Genomic DNA, 18,828 nt, shown 5'->3' with positions numbered 1-18,828 from the left:
CCAAGACTTTTTTTTTTGCCAAATATACCCAAGACTTGTGGATATTTGGCAAACATCAAATAAATAACGAACTAAATTGGCAAAGTTTAAAGATTATAGAGTATTTGGAATTAATTTGTACAGTCATTTTATGACTGGTAGTTTTGAGTAAGAAAATAATAATCTTAAAAGCTTAAATATTTCTGATTTTTTTGTTAAAAATGGTAATTGACTCTTAAAATCTCAATTATTAATTATTAATTACAGAAATAGAATTTAAACCCACAATTTTTTAATGCATTTAAAAATGCTTTAATCATCCAAACTAAATCCACACCAGCATCAATAAAGCTTGGTACTAAGGCGGGGTTTATGATACCTTTTGCCTCAGCAATACTAAGTCAATTCTCTTCTTTGGCAGCGTATAGGTAGGGGTCGGACTAACGTCAGAATTCAGAACTCAAAGCCTCACCGACTTGCTCTATTTTTGTACGTTTACTTATGTTTCAGTTTTTGTCTTGTAATGTACTTACTTTTAGTTTTCTCACTCAACTTGGCATAGAATACGAAAGAAGTTATATATATTAGATAAAATCCAACGGCTGATTTTAACAGTTATGTTTTGAAACTATGACGAAAAGCCAATGTAAACCAAACATGTTTTATATAGGTCAAACGTTTGAGAGGTAAAAGTAAGCCTGAGTTTTGGAATTGTAGGTGTTAGAGCAAAGTAAGGAAAGTAGTGAACGGTAGAAGAAGTTTGAGAAAGCCTGAGGTTTCAGCAATGTGGTCCAATTTGAGGGTCAGAATATATAGCAGAAACAAAAGCACTTATTTTCCTTTTTAACCAAACCATACAATTTATTATTCATCAAAATAGTACAATCATCCAAATCTACCAAATTTAATACTCCTCTGTTTTATTTCACTTCTCCATTTAACTATATATCAGTATTTATTTATGATTATTTTTGCTATTAGAATAATTTTAATTATTATTTTTTAATTTTATCCTTTTCTAATAAATACTCTCTCCGTCCCATAAAAAATGTTTTTACAATAATTACGAAACTCGTTAATTATGGTTACTATATTAAAATATTCATACAATACCCTTTAAAAGTTCTAAGAGTGAACCATTATAGAACTATTACAGTAAATGCTCATATAATAAAATTTTGAAGGTAGTTTATTTATTTTATTTTAAATTAACAATAAATATGTTTACTTAGATAAAAAAAAGTGTTCACTTTTTCTATTTTTATGAGACGGAGTATCTTTACGACTCAATATTTATAAACATTTATGACTTAATATAAGTAGCAATTTGCCTCCTCAATTCAGAAGCAATTTAGTACATAAATTCATTTTGTGGCAAATCAGTCTGTGGTTATGGTCACTCCACTTTTGCAAATTAGTTTACAAGTTAAGGCGGCAAATTGCTAATTAAGGGACAATTAACTAACAACTTGAGAGGACAAATTACAAAATTGCCGTAATTTACCATAATCACCAATTTTAAGACAAATTTGTCTATAAAGTTAATATATATGTTAATTGTCCAATATTTGCAAGTTGAAAGGGCAATAAATTACAACTTAAGTCAAATATTTATTAATTAATAGAGTTATATTAGTACTTATTCTTCAAATTTAAAACAAAAAAACTCTTTTTTAATATTTATAATTTTGGCTAAATAGACAAAGACAAAGTAACATGAATTACATCAATGATTATTGATGTTTAAATTCCAAATTTTTTTATTTCAGTTTTTGTATCTTATTTATTTTATTTAAGTTTCAAATCAAGTGTTTTTTTTGTCGTTTTCTACTTGAAACACTAATAAGGCATAAATAAATTTTAATTTGCTGATATAATTTATCGTTTTAGTTCTACGTATACAACTGTATCACTAGATATACAATCGTTATAACTGCGCACACTATAATTATTTTTCTTTTAGAACATCAATGACCGAGAAATGAAAAAAAATACTTTTTTTGATATATTTAATTAAATATATATTGAGTCGAAACCCGCTTCCACAGTACGGATCCGCTGCTCGACCCGCTCTTCAAAACCAGCCTCCACAGTACGAATCCGCTGCTCGAGCCGCTCCTCAACCTCCCTAGCAATACGTTGCTCTATCTCCTCAGTACTAACGTTCCCCTGCTGGGATGATCCGCCGCGGCGCAATCGGCTAGCGCTGCTCTGGCCGACGTAGGATGCTGAAGCCGATCCAATACCGTAGACTCGCTGCTTCTTGCTTGCCTCGAGAGACAAAAACAGCTCGTTCTCGTCGATCGGCTCTGGAGTCGACGAACTCCCTTCTCCAGCTGCCTGAGACTGTGTCGCTGCAGCAAGCTCTGCCTGAAAACGGTCCTGAGAATAAAAAAATACAAATTTATAGATTAGTTAAACCTACATTTCTAAATATAATTCGGCAGCATTTTCTCTAAAATTTGATCATCACCCATTTTTCAGGGACATTCTGCAAAAACAACAAACCACTCTGTTCAACTATACGTAATAGCAATCACAACAACCACAACAGTCACTTAAGGTTAAAATAAACTTACATTTTCATAGTTTAGTGAAACGTTTTAAAAATACTTAACAAATATAATTTAAACCTACATTTGTAACTAAAATTGGGCAGCATTTTGTCTATAATTTGATCATCACCCATTTTTCAGGGACATCCTGCAAAAACTACAGACACTCTGTTCAACTATAAGTAACAGCAATCACAACACCCACAACAAACACGTAAACATCCTATAAACGTCTATGTAATTAAAAATGTAAGTTTAAATACTTGTAAGGTTAAAATAAACTTACATTTTTATCCTTTGATCTCTTGTCAACGAAGACAGTCCGATCAGCTTTGGTCAGGTGCAACCGTACATGCAACTCAACCAAAGTGGGCTCTCGACCAAGCTCCTCAGTCTATCATATGAAATGAAAAAATTAATTAGTAAATAAATAGAATATTTAACACGATTATTAATATTAAAAACATACCATAACTGTCTTATGTCTCGTAGCCGATCGCGATCCTGCGGTATGTCGAACAGGTCCGGTGCCAGCTCCAGACGGCTCACTCATCCGATTAGCTCGTGCTATATCGGACTTCTTCTTAGCCTCAGCAGTATCCCAGTCTCGCTTCCATGACGCCCAAGTATCAGCACTAACACTGCCCTCTTTTTTATCCGGCTTCATGTTGTGGAGAGTATCTTTATACCGATTGCCCGCATGTCGGTAGAAGACCCCTCTAATCAGATCCTCAGGGTAGGTCGAGTCCCAGCAAAAACCCTTCTGCAAACTATTTAAAAATAAATATAATTAGAAATCAAAAAGAAAGTTAAACATAAATTTAAAATTTTAATTTAACAACCTTGAACTCCTCGAAGTAGAAGCCCTTATGCTCTGCTGTAATATTCTTCCACGAAGAACCCTCAAGAAACCATCTAGATCGGAAAATGGGCAAGATCGCCCTAGATGCTGTCCCGCTGTCGTTCCTGCTATCCAGTAATCTTTCTCTGCACATTACAAAAACACTTAGTTTTCACATTTTTTAAATAAAATTATTTAAAAAAAAAAGTTGTCGATCATACCTTGCAGCATCTGGTGTAACTCTAACCCTCCCAGTCTCGTCCCTCGCTGGCGGCTGGCCCTGTGGTTGCGGCTGTCTCGCCGCTCTCCGCGGTGCAGGTCTAGCAGCTAGCACCTGCTGCTCAGCCCCTGGATCCGAGTCCTCAGGGGGATCCTGCTCTGGGTCGCCGCGTCCACGTCCGCGTCCCTGACCTGTATCCCTACCCCGGCCTCGGCCGGCAGAAGAACCACCTGAACCTCTCATATCTGCAAAAAAGATTACAAAAAAATATTCGACAAGAAAAAAATAAACACAGCTATTATAAAAAACATAACACATAATTTATTAACAAAATAAAGTTACCACATCAACAAACGTAAATAAAAGTCAAAATTCTACAGAAATGACACTTAAACGAATCATGCAATTTCTATATTATCTGCCGCTTCAATGTCATCATCGTCGGATGAAGATGGTGGATAATCATCTTCCGTCTCTACTAATGGAGGGTTGTGCAATGCCGCCTCGTCCGCCTCGCCATTCGGATCAACTAAATTTGTCGGTTCTTCATTTGTTATAACATTGAGCGGATGATCTGCACTATCATCTTGGAAAGCTGGAACAGTTGTTTCAGGCATGTCTATCTCAGAGCGAGCTTTTATCTTGCATACTGCCCACCAGTCTTTTTTGTCTCGCCTTTTGCTAGGATAAGGTAAGTAATGTACTTGATCAGACTGTTCAGCTAAAATGAAAGGCTCATATTTGTTGTACCTCTTTCTGTGATTAACATCCACTATGTTATACCGAGGATGGGCTAACATACCAACTTTCTTCGTAGGATCAAACCAATTACATTTAAATAAGACCGTCCTTTTTATCGGTAGAGCTGGATACTCTAACTCGATAATGTCAGTCAACACTCCATAAAAGTCGCTTTCAGCCGGGCCGTAGAGCGATCCTTTTACACAAACTCCGCTATTCATTGTAACCCGATCCTCCCCATATTCTTCAGTATTGAATTTAAACCCGTTCACACAGTACCCCTTAAATGTTTTGACCGATCTAAGCGGTCCTTCTGCAAGACTTAGAATATAGGGATTGGTACAGACAGTTGGGTCTTTCACCTGTAGCACAATTATTTATACGGATCAACACGATAATATATACAACTACGACGATAAAACAACAGAAATACTTACATATTGCTCGAACCAAACGGTGAATTCACTCTCCAACTTGACTACAACTTCGGTCTGTGTGATTTCGGGGTTGATTTCATACAACTCGCATTCAAAAACTCTATTTACAAGAATACGAGCGAAATAAGACAATTTGTATAACATTCTTCAATATTGAACTTAAATGTGTATATTAAGACATACTCTCTGAAAGGTTCGATTTCAGTGCAATTCAGAAGGATATAGCTTCGGGCAGCATTATATTCAGCATCATCCAGATATCTGTTCCGAGAAGCACCTATAGGTCGCCCTTTCGGTGCGAAAATAGATAATCTGTCGACATCTTCATCAACGTCCATTTCGCAAACTTCATTTCTTTGCATCCGACATGGTAGCATCGGATCACCATCCTTGAAATAGAAAGATGCAAATTTTGCTGTTTCCTCTAATAAATATCCGCTGCTGATGCTTCCTTCCACTCTGCCTTTATTCGAGACCTTATTTTTAAGTTTTCTCAGGTATCTGCATAATCAAATAATTAGTTCACGCATGTACCAACCGCTCGAGCGATGAAATAGAACTGTAAATGTACCTTTCAAACGGATACATCCAACGATACTGAACAGGTCCTGCCATCATAGCTTCATACGGAAGGTGTACGGGGAGATGTTCCATCGAATTAAAAAAACTCGGCGGAAAAATACGTTCCAACTTGCACAGTATCTTCGGGATATCAAGATCCAATCTCTCAAGATCTGCCTTTTTCAACGATGTGGCAGTTAATTCTCTGAAGAAGATACTTAGCTCTGTTAATTAAAGGCTCCCACACTTCGGGCGGAAGAAGCTCCCGAAGAGAAATTGGCAAAAGTCGTTGCATGAAGACATGACAGTCATGACTTTTCATGCCCATCATCTTCAAACTGTTTAAATCAACACACCTTGACAAGTTGGACACGTAACCGTCCGGAAACTTTAACTTTTGAATCCATTCGAGCAAAATCTTTTTTAAATCCCTGTCCAAAGCATACAAAGCCTTTGGATATCTACCGGTTTCCTGATCTTGCGCTAGGCCGGGACGATCACAAATCTTATTCAACTCTGCCCTAGATTTTGCCGTGTCTTTCGTCTTACCTGGTACATTGAGTACGGTATTAAAAACGTTGTCAAATACATTTTTCTAAATATGCATGACATCGAGATTATGCCGGATTACATTTGTCTTCCAATATGGTAAATCCCAAAAGATACTCTTTCGATTCCAACCACGGCCTTTAGATAGTTCATCATTCGTAGCCTTAGCATCTGTCTCATAAGCCCTCTTAAGCCCCAGACCGTCCACCTCTGCTAATACTTCATCTCCAGTCCTCACACATCCAAATTTGTGCTTTACTTGTTTGCCTTTTCGAAATTCAGTAACGTTCCGACGGAAATGATGGCCCGTAGGTAAAAAATTTCTGTGACAATCAAACCAGGACTGTTTACCACTATCGGGCAACGTGAATGCCTCGGTATTTTCCATACAATGCGGACATGCCAGTCTTCCTGATGTGCTCCACCCAGACAACATTGAATAAGCGGGGAAGTCATTAATTGTCCACATAAGCGCCGCCCTCATTTGAAAATTCTGCCTCTTTTGAATGTCATACGTTTGAATTCCAGATTCCCACAATTGATTCAACTCTGCTATTAACGGTTGTAGGAAAATATCCATCTGGTCTTTTGGATTTCCAGGTCCCGGGACAAGTATTGTTAAAAACATAAACTCATCCTTCATGCACATTCCAGGAGGCAGATTATACGGCGTCACAATAACTGGCCAGGAAGAATAATTTTTCCCAAAACTACCAAATGGTTGAAACCCGTCAGTACATAATCCTAGCCTGATATTTCTTGTTTCATATGCAAAATCTGTATGCAACTCACTGAACCGTTTCCACGCCGGAGAGTCAGAAGGATGACACATCTTCTCGTCTTCCATTTCATGTTCAGCGTGCCATGTCATATGTTTAGCCGTGGCTTTGGAAGCGTACAACCTTTGCAGCCTCGGAGTTAAAGGGAAATAAAACATTTTTTTATAAGGAACATTAGCCCTTCTTTTGGACGAATTGCTTTTCGTAACAGGTTTCCACCGAGGAAATGTGCAAACTTTGCAGTGGGTTAAATCCTCGTCCGCCCCCCAGTAAATCATACAGTTGTGGAAACAGCAATCAATAACCTCAACCGGCAACCCGAGACCTTTCACCAGCTTCTTGATATTAGCAAAATTTTTCGGCATTTTGTTGTTCTCTGGAAGCAGTTCTTGTAATAAACGGCAGGTGTCGTCAACTAAAGATATCGACCCCCTGATGTCGACACTTAATATCCAAAATTTCAACAGATGCGGACAGGGGTGAGTGTCTGCTATTTCTGGGCCATATTTCTTCTTCTGCCGCACTCATCAAATCAAAAAACTTTTGAGCTTCTTCATTCGGGGTCTCTTCCTCAAAAACTTCAGGACCAGCAGCATCAATAACCATTCTCTGACCGGAGTTTAAATCTCCCCCTCCCTCATTATAGTAATTGTATTCATTAACCGGCTCCTGAACAACAGGAGGGACATTCACCTCACCGTGGTGAATCCAGACATAGTAATCTGGGACAAACCCAGACTGCAAGACATGTAGTTTTACAACTTCTACATCTCGAAAATTCGTATTTCTACACTTTATCCTAGAACATGGGCATTTTATCTCTTCTCCACTCATACACTCTGGATGTTGTATAGCAAAATTCACAAAATCTTCAAGATTAGGGAAAAAATCCGGCGGCAGAAAGCCTCTGTCATGCCTCGTATACATCCAACTGCGGTCTACATTCATTTCTGGAGGACGTACAATTAGGTTATGGTTCGTAAACTCAACGTAGTAAAGTCAATGTAATTGACTGCTAAAAGGGTAGGGTCCTATCCCATTCGCAAAACTGGCGCCCCATAATTTGATCACGATATATGCATGAATACGGAAAAAATATTCGGCAGCCTTCCGGCGTCGTTCCCCAGGTGCATTATAAAATATAGGGTGTGTAACGCTAACTATATATTCCGTAAGAAATAAGCGTTACACAGCCTATATTAAATAGCCACCCGGAGAACATACGCCAGAAAGCTACCAAATATTTTTATACCATATCCATACATATATGTTTTTTCGTGATCAAATTACGCAGACGACGGCAGTTTTACGAACTGTACACACGTACAATCCCGTGTTGTTCAATCGCTTGAACTCACGGGACGGGTTTCTACGGCTAGGTAAGATTTTATTCGGTGGGAATAAAATCTTTGTTAATTAAATTTGACTGTTATTAAAATTACTCTAACTTATAAATAAAATACAAAAATACAGTAACACTTACTTGTTGAAGAGCAGAACCGCAAGAGAGAAGAGAATAGGGATGGTAAAAACGGTGCGAACGGACGACAAAAGCAATAACCGTAATAAGGACAAAACCTACAATAATAGTTTGAAATAAGTCTGTTATAGGATTACAAGTTAACAAATTGAATGTCTACTTAATTTGAGTACTAATGAAATATTTTTTTACTTATTAACAAAAATACGGCAGCATTTCCCCTAAAAATGAGCATCACCCATTTTTCAGGGAAATCCTGCAATCAAACAATACACATTTGAACATAACCAACACCATTCATCTATATTATTTTATATGACATATAATATTATATTAGTTACGGTTATTATTAACTACATACGTTAAATTCTCAAATCAAACACATAAAACTTAACCAAATTAATTAACTATTAAAAAAATTAACTATCCTATTTTCATGCATAACCTAATTAACTAAATACATTAATAAAATAGCCTAATTTTACCAAGCAAATTAAAAAAAATTAATTCAAATCTTTTCAATTAATAATTTAGTCTACTTGACTAACCTAATTTTAATAGATTTACACAAATAAAATATACTCATTTAAATAATACCAACCTAATTAAAATAAACTTATAAAATTTTTAATAAATAATAATCTAATAAAATATACTCATTTAAATAAAATTAAAATAAACTTATAAATTTTACCAACCTAATTAAAATTAAAATAAGTTATCAATTCAAATAAAATATACTCATTTAAATAATACCAACCTAATTAAAATAAACTTATAAATTTTAATAAACAATAATCTAATCTAATCTATAATAATATCAATTAATCTAATTTAAAAAAAACACCTAATCAATTAACAAAACTAATCTAATTTAAACCTAATTTTTAATAATATTAACTAATCTAATTTAAACCTAAATTTAATAAAATAAACAAAACTAATTAAATTAAATACTGACCTGACCGGAGAATGGCAGTGGAGGGTGTCCGGAGACCGGAGAAGGGCAGCAGCGCCGGCGGCCGGAGAGGTGGCAGCAGGCAGCAACTATTCATTTTTTTTAAATAAATAAAATAATTAAATAACAAAAACACATAAATAAAACAAATAAAAATTAATAAAAACCCCTAAACTTACTTACCGGAGCAGAGCGGATGGGGACGGTGGAGGAGCAGTGGCGCCGGAGGGGGACGGTGGAGGAGCAGTGGCGCCGGGGGCAGCAGCCGCGCTGGAGAAGAGTGGGAGAAGCGAAGGAGCAGTGGCGCCGGAATGGGAGGAGCAATCGCCGGAGAGGGAGAGCGGAGGACCAATCGCCGGAATGGGAGGATGATTCGCCGGAGAAGGAAGAGAAGAGAAGGCTGCTGAAGAAAGGAGAAAAGTGAAAGAAAGAAACCGGCGCTGAGTGATTTAGGTTAGGATTTACCGACGGATTGTGTCCGTCGGTAATTCTTAAATGAAACGGTGCGTACCGTTTCCATAGGATTTACCGACGGATTACACAATCCGTCGGTAATTTTACCGACGGATTACACAATCCGTCGGTAATTTTACCGACGGATTATTCATATCCGTCGCTAATCCCAAAATAATAAGGCGCCATTTCTTCCCTCCATCAGCCCGCCAAAACCCCGACGGATTACCGACGGAAAGTCCGTCGGTAATCGTTTTCCCTCCAATTTGGCGACAGGTTGCCGTTCCTGTCGCCAAGTCGGTCGTAAATGTGGAAATTAGCGACGGAAATGTAATCCGTCGCTAATTTCCGTCGCAAAATGAAGGATTTCTAGTAGTGTAAAAAAATTAAAATACTATAAGCGAGATAAAAGTTTGGACGTTAAAATAAACGATTTGAAAAAGTTTAGACACCATTGATATTACTTTATATATAGTTTAATACATGAACTTTTAAATTCAAATTCAGTAATTAAATATTCAAAAAATACGATAAAATTATTAATCGGAGAAGATAAATCAAGCCGTATTTTTTGTGAAGGTACAATATGAGCCAATAATCATGAAAAATATTAGGTTTGAACAAGAAATTTGATTAACGATCTCGCTTAATTAAACCGTTGCAGAGATTTAAATTCTTATAAAAAAGTATTCAATTACTCTATTCATTTTCCTGCATAATTTATAAAAGATGTTAAACTCTTCAACTCAAAATCTTGGGTTTTGGCGTAAACGTAACTTCGTCTGAATTACTCACAAGGAAACAAAAAAGAATTGGCAGCCTCTTCTCGACTGCAACAACATCAAGAAGGAAATTAATGATTTGAAGTGAAGGAAGCCAACTGGTTTTGCACATTAAGCTATTAAAGCCATAGAAGATCCAAAAAAGCATCCCTACCAGCAACTAATTAATAATACTGCATGTGAGTTGCTTCCAATTTCTAATTTTATTTGGCAGATTATGATTTATCAACTGACCACTAATATGTTGGTTTTGTACATGTGATTCAAAAGCTAACAGCAAAGATATTTGAAGCCAAACAAGATAGAGTAAGCAGTCAGCTCAGCCTCTTACAAGAGTGTCAATTTGTGTACTAAAACCCTATAGCACCAAAACGAAAATGTCAAAAATTAGAAACATGAAACATAGATATGATTTTCAAAAAAGAAGTTATATATCGATAGACAAAAGTTATTCACACCGAAATGTACGTAGAAATCAATAGATAGATAGCATTAGGTCAACTGCAGAGCTCGCATTGGAAAGCAAAAAAAAAAAAACTTAAAAAGATTACATACAGGAACTAATAAGTTATACAGAAATAATACAAGTTTCTAAAACCGTCATTCCCGACAGAAATTATAAAAGCTCATTCTTTTCATCCTTTTGGTAATGGAGAATATAATGGCTCAAGAAAGACTCATCTAAGTCCATTTCGACAGAAATTACAAACATGAAATGGACACTTGCAAGCTACCAGCCACTGCAACCACGGAGTTCCCACCAGTTTTTCTGCTACTTTAATTATATTGTAATCTAATGCAAAACCCAGTTCGTAGAATCAACAAAAGCATATACATTGCTCCATTTAATTCGATCCCAGTCTTTCTATAGAACTGGGGATTCAACTTTTGTTGTTGTTGTTTTGTCACTGATAAGACCATAGACGTCCATCTGCATCAGAATTCTCAGGCGAATAATCAGACGATGGCGCATTTATTCTGGGTGGAGTCATCATCATTCCTTCCGCCATATCCACTAGCAAATTCGGCATGTTTAAAATATCTTCTTCATCAATAAAATGATCTTCCGGAACTGCATTCTCAACAGCTTGCAGTTCATTTTGACCCCTGTCCGGATTTGACCCGCTTTCTTGCCTGAGCTGTCTGGCAGCAGCTGCACTAGCAGCAGCAGCTCTTATATCAGAAGCAGCAGTGGATGCCGGTATTGGGTATGAAAAAAGAGAGTCTGGAAAGTTAAGAGCGGTGCCGGGGCCTTTCAGAGCAAGCGCCGCGACGTCGTATGCAGCGGCTGCCATTTCAGGTGTAGTGTACGTACCTAACCATATTCGCGTTGTTTTGCGTGGCTCACGGATCTCTGACACCCATTTCCCGCTCCGGCAGCGTATCCCTCTATACTCTGGGTGCCTTCCTGTCTGACTTGGTGATCGGGCCGCTCCACGAGATGGATACGGTGACGTGGAGCGTGGAGATGGTTCCTCAACAAGTGGGTAGTTTGGTATTTGAATATTTGGTGGTGGTGGTGGTTGGTATTCTTGGGGCGGGGTCGTATTTGGACTGGCCATAAAATGTAAATAGGAATTTTATATAGTAATATATAATACTACAATTAATTGGGGATAAAACAAAGTTAAAAATTGATTATGATTATGATAGCAAAAGTTGAACGTGTAGGTTTATATTAAGGAGAAAGTGAAACAGTATTAGAGAGGATAAAGCGTGGGGAATTCGTAGGACTTTTTCTAATGCAAACAATTATTAATGTTTTTTTATTTGAATGTTACATTGTTATATTTAAGAGCTTGCTTAAAGGTTGATGTGATTGGAGGATATGAGGTTACAGTGGGCACACGTATTAGTATGCAGCCTTGCTGTAACTTATCTGCACATGAAATTTATTTTAATTTAATTTTGACATCTTCTTCCTACTCGATCATGCTTACCACTCTTGTGTGTTTTCTGCTATCACTCCCCCTTCCCTTTACATACAAGTCATTTTATTACACACAGAAACAAAAAATATTAAAGATTCATACTTATATTATTTATTACTCCCTTCCCTATTCAATATTATTCACTGATATTTTAAAAAAATTAATTGCATTTTACTATTGAGAATAAATTTTCAAAATTTAAATTTGATTATAGTTTTGAATGTTCAAAATACAGATTCGCGTATTGAAATATCTAGTTTCACTATCCCTCTATGTTAATCGTTTGACTCTATTTTTTAAGGGCTTTTTATATAAAATACTGTTTTTTCTCCAACATTTACTTTTTTACCATCCCTTCTAAATCTTTACATTTCATACCAACTTTCTTTTCTTTTATACTACTTTTTGAAAAAAAACTTTACTTTTTAAATTAACTCCCATTTTCCAACATTTTTTTTCATCATTTTTTGTTCACCATTATATTCCTGTATTTAATATTTATCACATATTTTAAATTTAATTTTTTTAATTTTTAAGATTTTTTTTGGATTTGGACTTTTTTTTACTATTGATGTTTTTCGCCAGTTTTAATATCAACATGAAATCAACACGAAATCAACATATATAATAAACTAACTAATTTAAATTTTTCAATCTTCTTTTACACTAATTTTTATTTTTAATATTTTTTCAATTTCTTTTATTTTATTTCACATATAATGTGTTCTTTTTCGTTAATGATAAAATCAACTAAATATCAACATAATATCAACACAATATCAACATAAGATCAACATTGTAACATTGCATATCATTATTTTCTTCTTCACCAATACTAAAATCAACAAAATATCAACCGAAAATCAACACAATGTCAACACTGTAACATTACAATAATTCAACTTCATTATTTGTCTTCTTCCCCGATACTATCATATCATTATCTAGTCTCAATTTAATTTAATTTAATTTTTTACTTTATTTCACAGGCAATATTATCTTATTTGCCAATGTTAAAATAAAAAAAAAAGGTTGATATCAACATAATATCAACACAAAATCAACATAAAATCTACAACACTGTGACATTACAATAATTCAGCAATCAATCATCATCAACACATCGTTCTGCAGAATATAAAAAAACGCAGAAACACAAGAAAAATGCAGAAATAACAGAATTTTATTCCATAAAATCGCAAAATTATTCTACATAACATGAAATGAGTATTAAATTCTTTAAAGATACTCTTTATACATGTTTAATGGTGAAAAAACAGTAAAAAATTAATAAATTACAGATCTGAAAATGAAAAAATTAACAAAAAATTCCAGATCTGAAATCAAAACGATAAAAGAAAGATGACAGCGAGACGAAAACGGAACGGTCGAATGGCAGAGGTGGAAAATAGAAGAGAAACGATGAAAATGGAACGACGGAGGCGGATTGGTGCGAAGAACAAAAGATGAGTTGAGAGAGAGAAATGAGAGAGAAATTTGAGGAGAGAGAAAATTATTTGGTTTATGAGGGGTCTGACTTGAAGCAGTATATATATGATGTCCGTAAAAAAGTAATAATCTTCAGCATTCATGATAGTTTTCATATTGAAAACTGTGACCCGTATAAAAGTTATATTTTTACACAAGATATATGTTTATGTAAAAAGCCCATTTTTTAAAGCAAAATGAATAGAGTAATAATAGTTTGGTTTGATTGTGTTTATGATTTGAGCAATTTAAAAAAGACAACACTATCAATTAAAAAAACTTTTTAACCCCAAAGGGTATGTAAGTTAAAAAGCATTATTTTCACTTAAATGAGGTCGCGGGTTCGAACCGTACTCATATATATGCAGCCGTTTAAAATTTGGAGCCACAGTCTGTCTCTCGCAAAGGATCTACACTATTCGAGTAGAAATTAGTCTGATTGTGTAAGGCGTAAAACAGTGACGAAGCCAACTTCAAATTTGAGGTAGGGCACAATTCAGTCAATAAAATAAAAATATCATATCACGAAAAAGTATAATTATTAAACTTTCTAATATAAATTAATTCCACCAAAAATAAAAAAACTAACGTATCACATAATAAAAAAACAAACGTATTCCTGCCAATTAAACTTGTTTGAAAAGATAACACCTCTATATATGAATTATTTTTGGACGCATTATATTTCCTTCTATTAAATTTGTTTTTTTTTTCAAATTGTCTTTTAAGATTTTCATGTATTTTGGATTAACAAACACTTCATACAAACTTGATCTTTAATATCATGGTTTATATGCATTAGTAAGTTTATGTTCACCGGAATTGTTCACCGGGATTGTAAATTATATCATTGGCATTAAACTATACTGATTTTTTTTTCAATTATCCGTATTAGAAATATTAACGATTCCGCAATTGAGGTCGTAATCTTTTTATCAAAAATTTATCTATTATCTACATAGTTATAAAATTTCACAATAATTAATCAATACTATATTACTAATTAAAAGTTTAACACATATGTTATAATATAACCCAAATAGAATAACATTACTACATATCTAGTAATTATATCAAAAATACAACTAGACATAGATTTTTATTACTACAAAAACATTAAAAATGCAATTGTACTTAATTTGGCATTTTTCATCTATTAGTTTTAATAGCACTCTAATGAGTTATAGCTTAAGCGGTGTAAGCGCCAGGCAGCTAACTGCTAGGTCGTGGGTTCAATTTTTTTCACAAGCGCTCCTCTCCCTAATTATTAAAAAAAGTTGTATTAATTGACTTTTAAACGCTAATATAAAAATTATTTGGCTTTGATACTACTAAATTTCATATTTAAAAAGAACTCATTCACGTTCCATGTCAAATTTAAATCTTAAACATAGGAACAGAAATCAAATTTGTCATACGTAAATTTCAAATAGGTTATTTTATTTTGTTCTAAAATTTAATTGTTTTGAAAAAATTAGGATACAATAAATTAAAATGGTCATTAAATATTAATATTATTATTAAAGTAACGAAAGATGGAGATTACTGACCTTTTTAATAAGAATTCAGTGGCTCTTCATTATGTGTGAAATTGAATGTTAAAAGGAATTGGAATACAATCACTATGTGAGTAAGGATTTTTTATGCTCGGCTAATAAAAAAAATTCAAAACAATTGAGGTAGGGTCCAGGCCCTGCCTGACCCTACCTCAGATTCGTCTCTGACTTAAAAGTATCATCTCATAGTTGAGATCCATTCAGAAAACCTCATCTACACCAAAAAACAAATTGTTCAATATTAATATAATATCGATAAATCACGGTTCATACTATTGGAAAACACATATCTCAATAATCAACCTAATTAATTACCAATTGGCGCTTACTAAGCAAATCCGAAGAACACGTCCTCGCTAATTCACTCTCGCGTAATTAACTCATACGTTGTTAATTTATGATCTATTTAAATTTAAATCTTTCAAGTCAAAGTCGAAACCCATGATAGTGAATAAATTCAAACAATAAAGAACAACAATCAACACGCAGTTTAATCAAATACTCAATAACATAATTCAGTTAAATAAACATAACTCATAATCCAAGAAAACACAATAATATTAAAGATAGAATTCATAGTTTAAAAAAATACAAACAATAATCGAATATCACAGTGTTTTCGCCACTTGATCTCGTCTTCGATTTCAGTGTACAATCTCAGAAGATACAAGTAATCAAAAGGAAATTAGAGTTTATGGCTAATGATATACATTATAAAATTAAATTTAAAATTAAAATTACAATTAAATATTGTTAGATTTCAACTTAAGATTCATTTACGGTTTAAAATAGAGAATTTAAAATTATTTAACTAATTTCTTATATTCAAAATCAAATTATACCGAAAAAGAAAATTCATCATCAAATTTATGTTGTATTATAGGTTTAGCACTTTTTAAAAATATTAATAACTCGCTTAAAATATTATAACCGTAGTATATGTAGTTTTTTTGTTGTTTAGGCTTTGTCTTGTTTCTTTATATCAAAAAAAGACTCACCTGCACTATATGTCAAACATAAAAGCATATTCTAATATGTTTTCACTTCAATTTGAAAAATGGGTATGATTGAAATCCAAAATCGAATTAGATAATATTGACAATTTTAAAAAATTTAAAATATAAATAAAAAGTAAAAAAATGTCAAGTATATTTGAATGATTAATTCTTAATTTTACTTTTTAATAATTTTTGTTATATAAATTTTCTAATGTATATGATTATATTGTATGAACTATTTATTCTATTTAATTATAATAAACTTGATTTACATTAAAAAAATTATTTTCTTTTAGTTTTTTAATCTATTTTCAATTTCTAAAAATTCTTAATATATTCTATAAAATTTATTATGGTAAAAATATTTTAAGAAGTATCATCATATTGATTTCGCGCAATTGGATATACGATTAGTTACTATAAATTCTCACCTTTAGCGTTTGGTCCCAATTTTTTTTATTAAAACATATTCATTTAGAGATTATATTAGCCACATACAAAACAATACTAGTAAAATTAATGTATTGTAGGAAAAAAATAAAAGGAAGAATTTGGTAGCCGTTAAGAGTAGTTATCTTATCTAAAACACTAAGCAGGGCAAGCAATGCTCAAAATTTTGACCAAGCACACAAAACCAATCTCTTCTTCAATGGAGACTCTGATAAAATCAACATTCCCCATCTTTTCCGGCTTTCTAAATATTGCCACACCTAAACACATCAAACCCTCCAACGTTTCAATAAAAGCCCCCCCACCAGACTTCGATTTCAGATCGGAGATATTGCAAGCATCCAGAGCCACAATCGCCAAAATCCACCCTGAATTGCTTCACTTGGCCGATACGGGCAGTTTAATTCTGATCGAAAGGCCACTGTTTGGCCCCGTACCGGCCTGGAGGACGGAGTTTGTTGAACCAGAGGCAATATGGCTGGTCGGCACCACTCATATTTCAAGTGAATCCGCTGCTGAAGTGGAGCGAGTTGTGCGGACTGTCAAGCCTGACAATGTAGTCGTTGAGCTATGTAGAAGCAGGCAAGTAAAAGTTACGCTTTTTTTGATGGTGTTTCAATTTTTTGGTCTATAAAATGTTGCTCTGTAAATTTATTGTGCATGAATTTTGGGACAAAGCATAATAACTAAAATAATTAATAGTTTTCGGCAAGAAGAGCTATAGAACACCAATTTTCAGAATCGGTTGAACATCAGTTTTTTTGATAGATTTAGGAGAAACAAAAGGGGTGTGTGTGTGTATGAGGAAGCCGCATCTTATGTTCACTTATTGCAGAGTTAATTTACAGAGCTGGGATAATGTACACTTGCAATGAAGATGGTGAGGATAACCAACAATTAAGATCAAGCATGTTTTCTTTGAGTGGGAATGGATTTTTTGGTGCCATCGGTCGCAGCATAAACTTGGGTAGGTAATGACAAGCAGTAGCTAATTTTCTTGAATCACCTTCTAAGAGTAGACATGTTTTTTGTGTTCCGCAGGGGGACAAACTGCTCTAGCCTTACGACTCCTTTTAGCAGTTTTCTCATCCAAACTGTCTTCTGATGTCAATCGCCCTTTTGGGGATGAGGTAGGTACTTCATTTCAATGACAATAAGTCTTTTCACAATTTATAAAACTTTGTTGAATTCACAGTTTCGAGCTGCTCGAAAAGTGTCTGAAGAAATTGGTGCTCAAATAGTCTTAGGGGATCGGCCCATCGAAATAACGGTACGTATACCTGATTGATTAATAACTTCATATATACTCAGCAGAATAAGTAAGCATTTTTGTGATGAATATGGTGTTGCAGCTTGAAAGAGCCTGGATTGCACTGAAATGGAATGAGAAGCTCAATTTACTGACCTCGGTTGTTGGTGGAATCACTTCATCATCTGATACATCAAAGAAAGACTTCAAGGTATAAATTTGTCTCGCCAATTATCAGACAAATTACATGAAATAACTAATGCATTTTCCACTGATTTGCAGGCATCAGGCAGCGATGATGGGACTTTTCAACTCTATGAGAAGCTCAGCGTTTCATATCCAGCACTACTGCAGCCTCTTATACACGAACGAGATACTGTAAGTATTATCTGAGAAATCAAAGAAAAATAAAAGAAAGAGTTGAATTGAAGTTAATGTTGAGTGTGTAATTGAATAGTACCTGGCGTGGTCTCTGAAACGGAGCAAAGCAGTGAACAAAAGCAAGAGAGTGGTGGGGGTTATAGGGAAGGGGCACATGAATGGCGTAATATATGCACTGGTTTCAGATTCCGGGGACCTGAGGTTTCGAGACCTGGTTGGAAACAGACCATCGTCTGGAAATAGAATTGTTAATGGTCTTCTTCAAAGCTTACTCAGAGACACTGTAATTGGTGTTGTCTTGTGGGTATTATATCAACAGATCACAGCTGCTTTATAGTACACAACAAAATTCCAAATTTACTCTCTCTATGCAAATTGCACTTTCAAAATTTTAATATCAAATATTTATTTTAAATATCAAATATTTGTTTAATTTATAA

The 18,828-nt window shown here is 34.4% G+C and overlaps 4 protein-coding genes across 4 annotated transcripts; 1 reads left to right on the top strand and 3 right to left on the bottom strand.

The window, feature by feature from the left end:
* Positions 1-2,991: 2,991 nt before the first annotated feature.
* On the bottom strand, positions 2,992-3,838 carry LOC130015303 (uncharacterized). Its single transcript, XM_056105114.1, has 3 exons — positions 3,597-3,838; positions 3,377-3,521; positions 2,992-3,297 (listed from the first exon to the last, which is right to left on the bottom strand). Exons 1-3 carry the CDS (start codon positions 3,836-3,838, stop codon positions 2,992-2,994), a joined length of 693 nt encoding a protein of 230 aa, XP_055961089.1.
* A 155-nt stretch (positions 3,839-3,993) lies between these two features.
* LOC126673025 (uncharacterized) lies at positions 3,994-7,610 on the bottom strand. Its single transcript, XM_056105113.1, has 7 exons — positions 7,204-7,610; positions 6,001-7,094; positions 5,691-5,883; positions 5,345-5,539; positions 4,957-5,274; positions 4,774-4,873; positions 3,994-4,698 (listed from the first exon to the last, which is right to left on the bottom strand). Exons 1-7 carry the CDS (start codon positions 7,608-7,610, stop codon positions 3,994-3,996), a joined length of 3,012 nt encoding a protein of 1,003 aa, XP_055961088.1.
* A 3,190-nt stretch (positions 7,611-10,800) lies between these two features.
* LOC126674085 (ethylene-responsive transcription factor ERF027-like) lies at positions 10,801-11,966 on the bottom strand. The gene has a single exon (XM_050368459.2). It carries the CDS (start codon positions 11,895-11,897, stop codon positions 11,241-11,243), a length of 657 nt encoding a protein of 218 aa, XP_050224416.1. The 5' UTR covers positions 11,898-11,966; the 3' UTR covers positions 10,801-11,240.
* A 4,885-nt stretch (positions 11,967-16,851) lies between these two features.
* LOC126674993 (uncharacterized) lies at positions 16,852-18,828 on the top strand. The gene is made up of 7 exons (XM_050369556.2): positions 16,852-17,340; positions 17,607-17,725; positions 17,800-17,888; positions 17,954-18,028; positions 18,111-18,218; positions 18,290-18,385; positions 18,465-18,828. Exons 1-7 carry the CDS (start codon positions 16,913-16,915, stop codon positions 18,723-18,725), a joined length of 1,176 nt encoding a protein of 391 aa, XP_050225513.1. The 5' UTR covers positions 16,852-16,912; the 3' UTR covers positions 18,726-18,828.

Source organism: Mercurialis annua, linkage group LG3, assembly GCF_937616625.2.
Source record: "Mercurialis annua linkage group LG3, ddMerAnnu1.2, whole genome shotgun sequence".
NCBI classification, from domain to species: Eukaryota; Viridiplantae; Streptophyta; class Magnoliopsida; order Malpighiales; family Euphorbiaceae; genus Mercurialis; species Mercurialis annua.
Note: the sequence above shows the minus strand (reverse complement) of the source record. Positions and strands in the feature narration are given on the sequence as shown.

Coding starts and splice junctions, on each gene's coding strand:
- LOC130015303 (XM_056105114.1), bottom strand. CDS start 3,838: ATGAGAGGTTCAGGTGGTTCTTCTGCCGGCCGAGGCCGGGGTAGGGAT. Junction 3,522..3,596: donor GTTACACCAGATGCTGCAAG/GTATGATCGACA, acceptor TGTAATGTGCAG/AGAAAGATTACTGGATAGCA. Junction 3,298..3,376: donor TCTACTTCGAGGAGTTCAAG/GTTGTTAAATTA, acceptor AATAGTTTGCAG/AAGGGTTTTTGCTGGGACTC.
- LOC126674993 (XM_050369556.2), top strand. CDS start 16,913: ATGCTCAAAATTTTGACCAAGCACACAAAACCAATCTCTTCTTCAATG. Junction 18,029..18,110: donor ATCGGCCCATCGAAATAACG/GTACGTATACCT, acceptor ATGGTGTTGCAG/CTTGAAAGAGCCTGGATTGC. Junction 18,386..18,464: donor TTATACACGAACGAGATACT/GTAAGTATTATC, acceptor GTAATTGAATAG/TACCTGGCGTGGTCTCTGAA.
- LOC126674085 (XM_050368459.2), bottom strand. CDS start 11,897: ATGGCCAGTCCAAATACGACCCCGCCCCAAGAATACCAACCACCACCA.
- LOC126673025 (XM_056105113.1), bottom strand. CDS start 7,610: ATGAATGTAGACCGCAGTTGGATGTATACGAGGCATGACAGAGGCTTT. Junction 7,095..7,203: donor CCGAATGAAGAAGCTCAAAA/GTTTTTTGATTT, acceptor TGTCGACATCAG/GGGGTCGATATCTTTAGTTG. Junction 5,275..5,344: donor TGGATGTATCCGTTTGAAAG/GTACATTTACAG, acceptor TTGATTATGCAG/ATACCTGAGAAAACTTAAAA.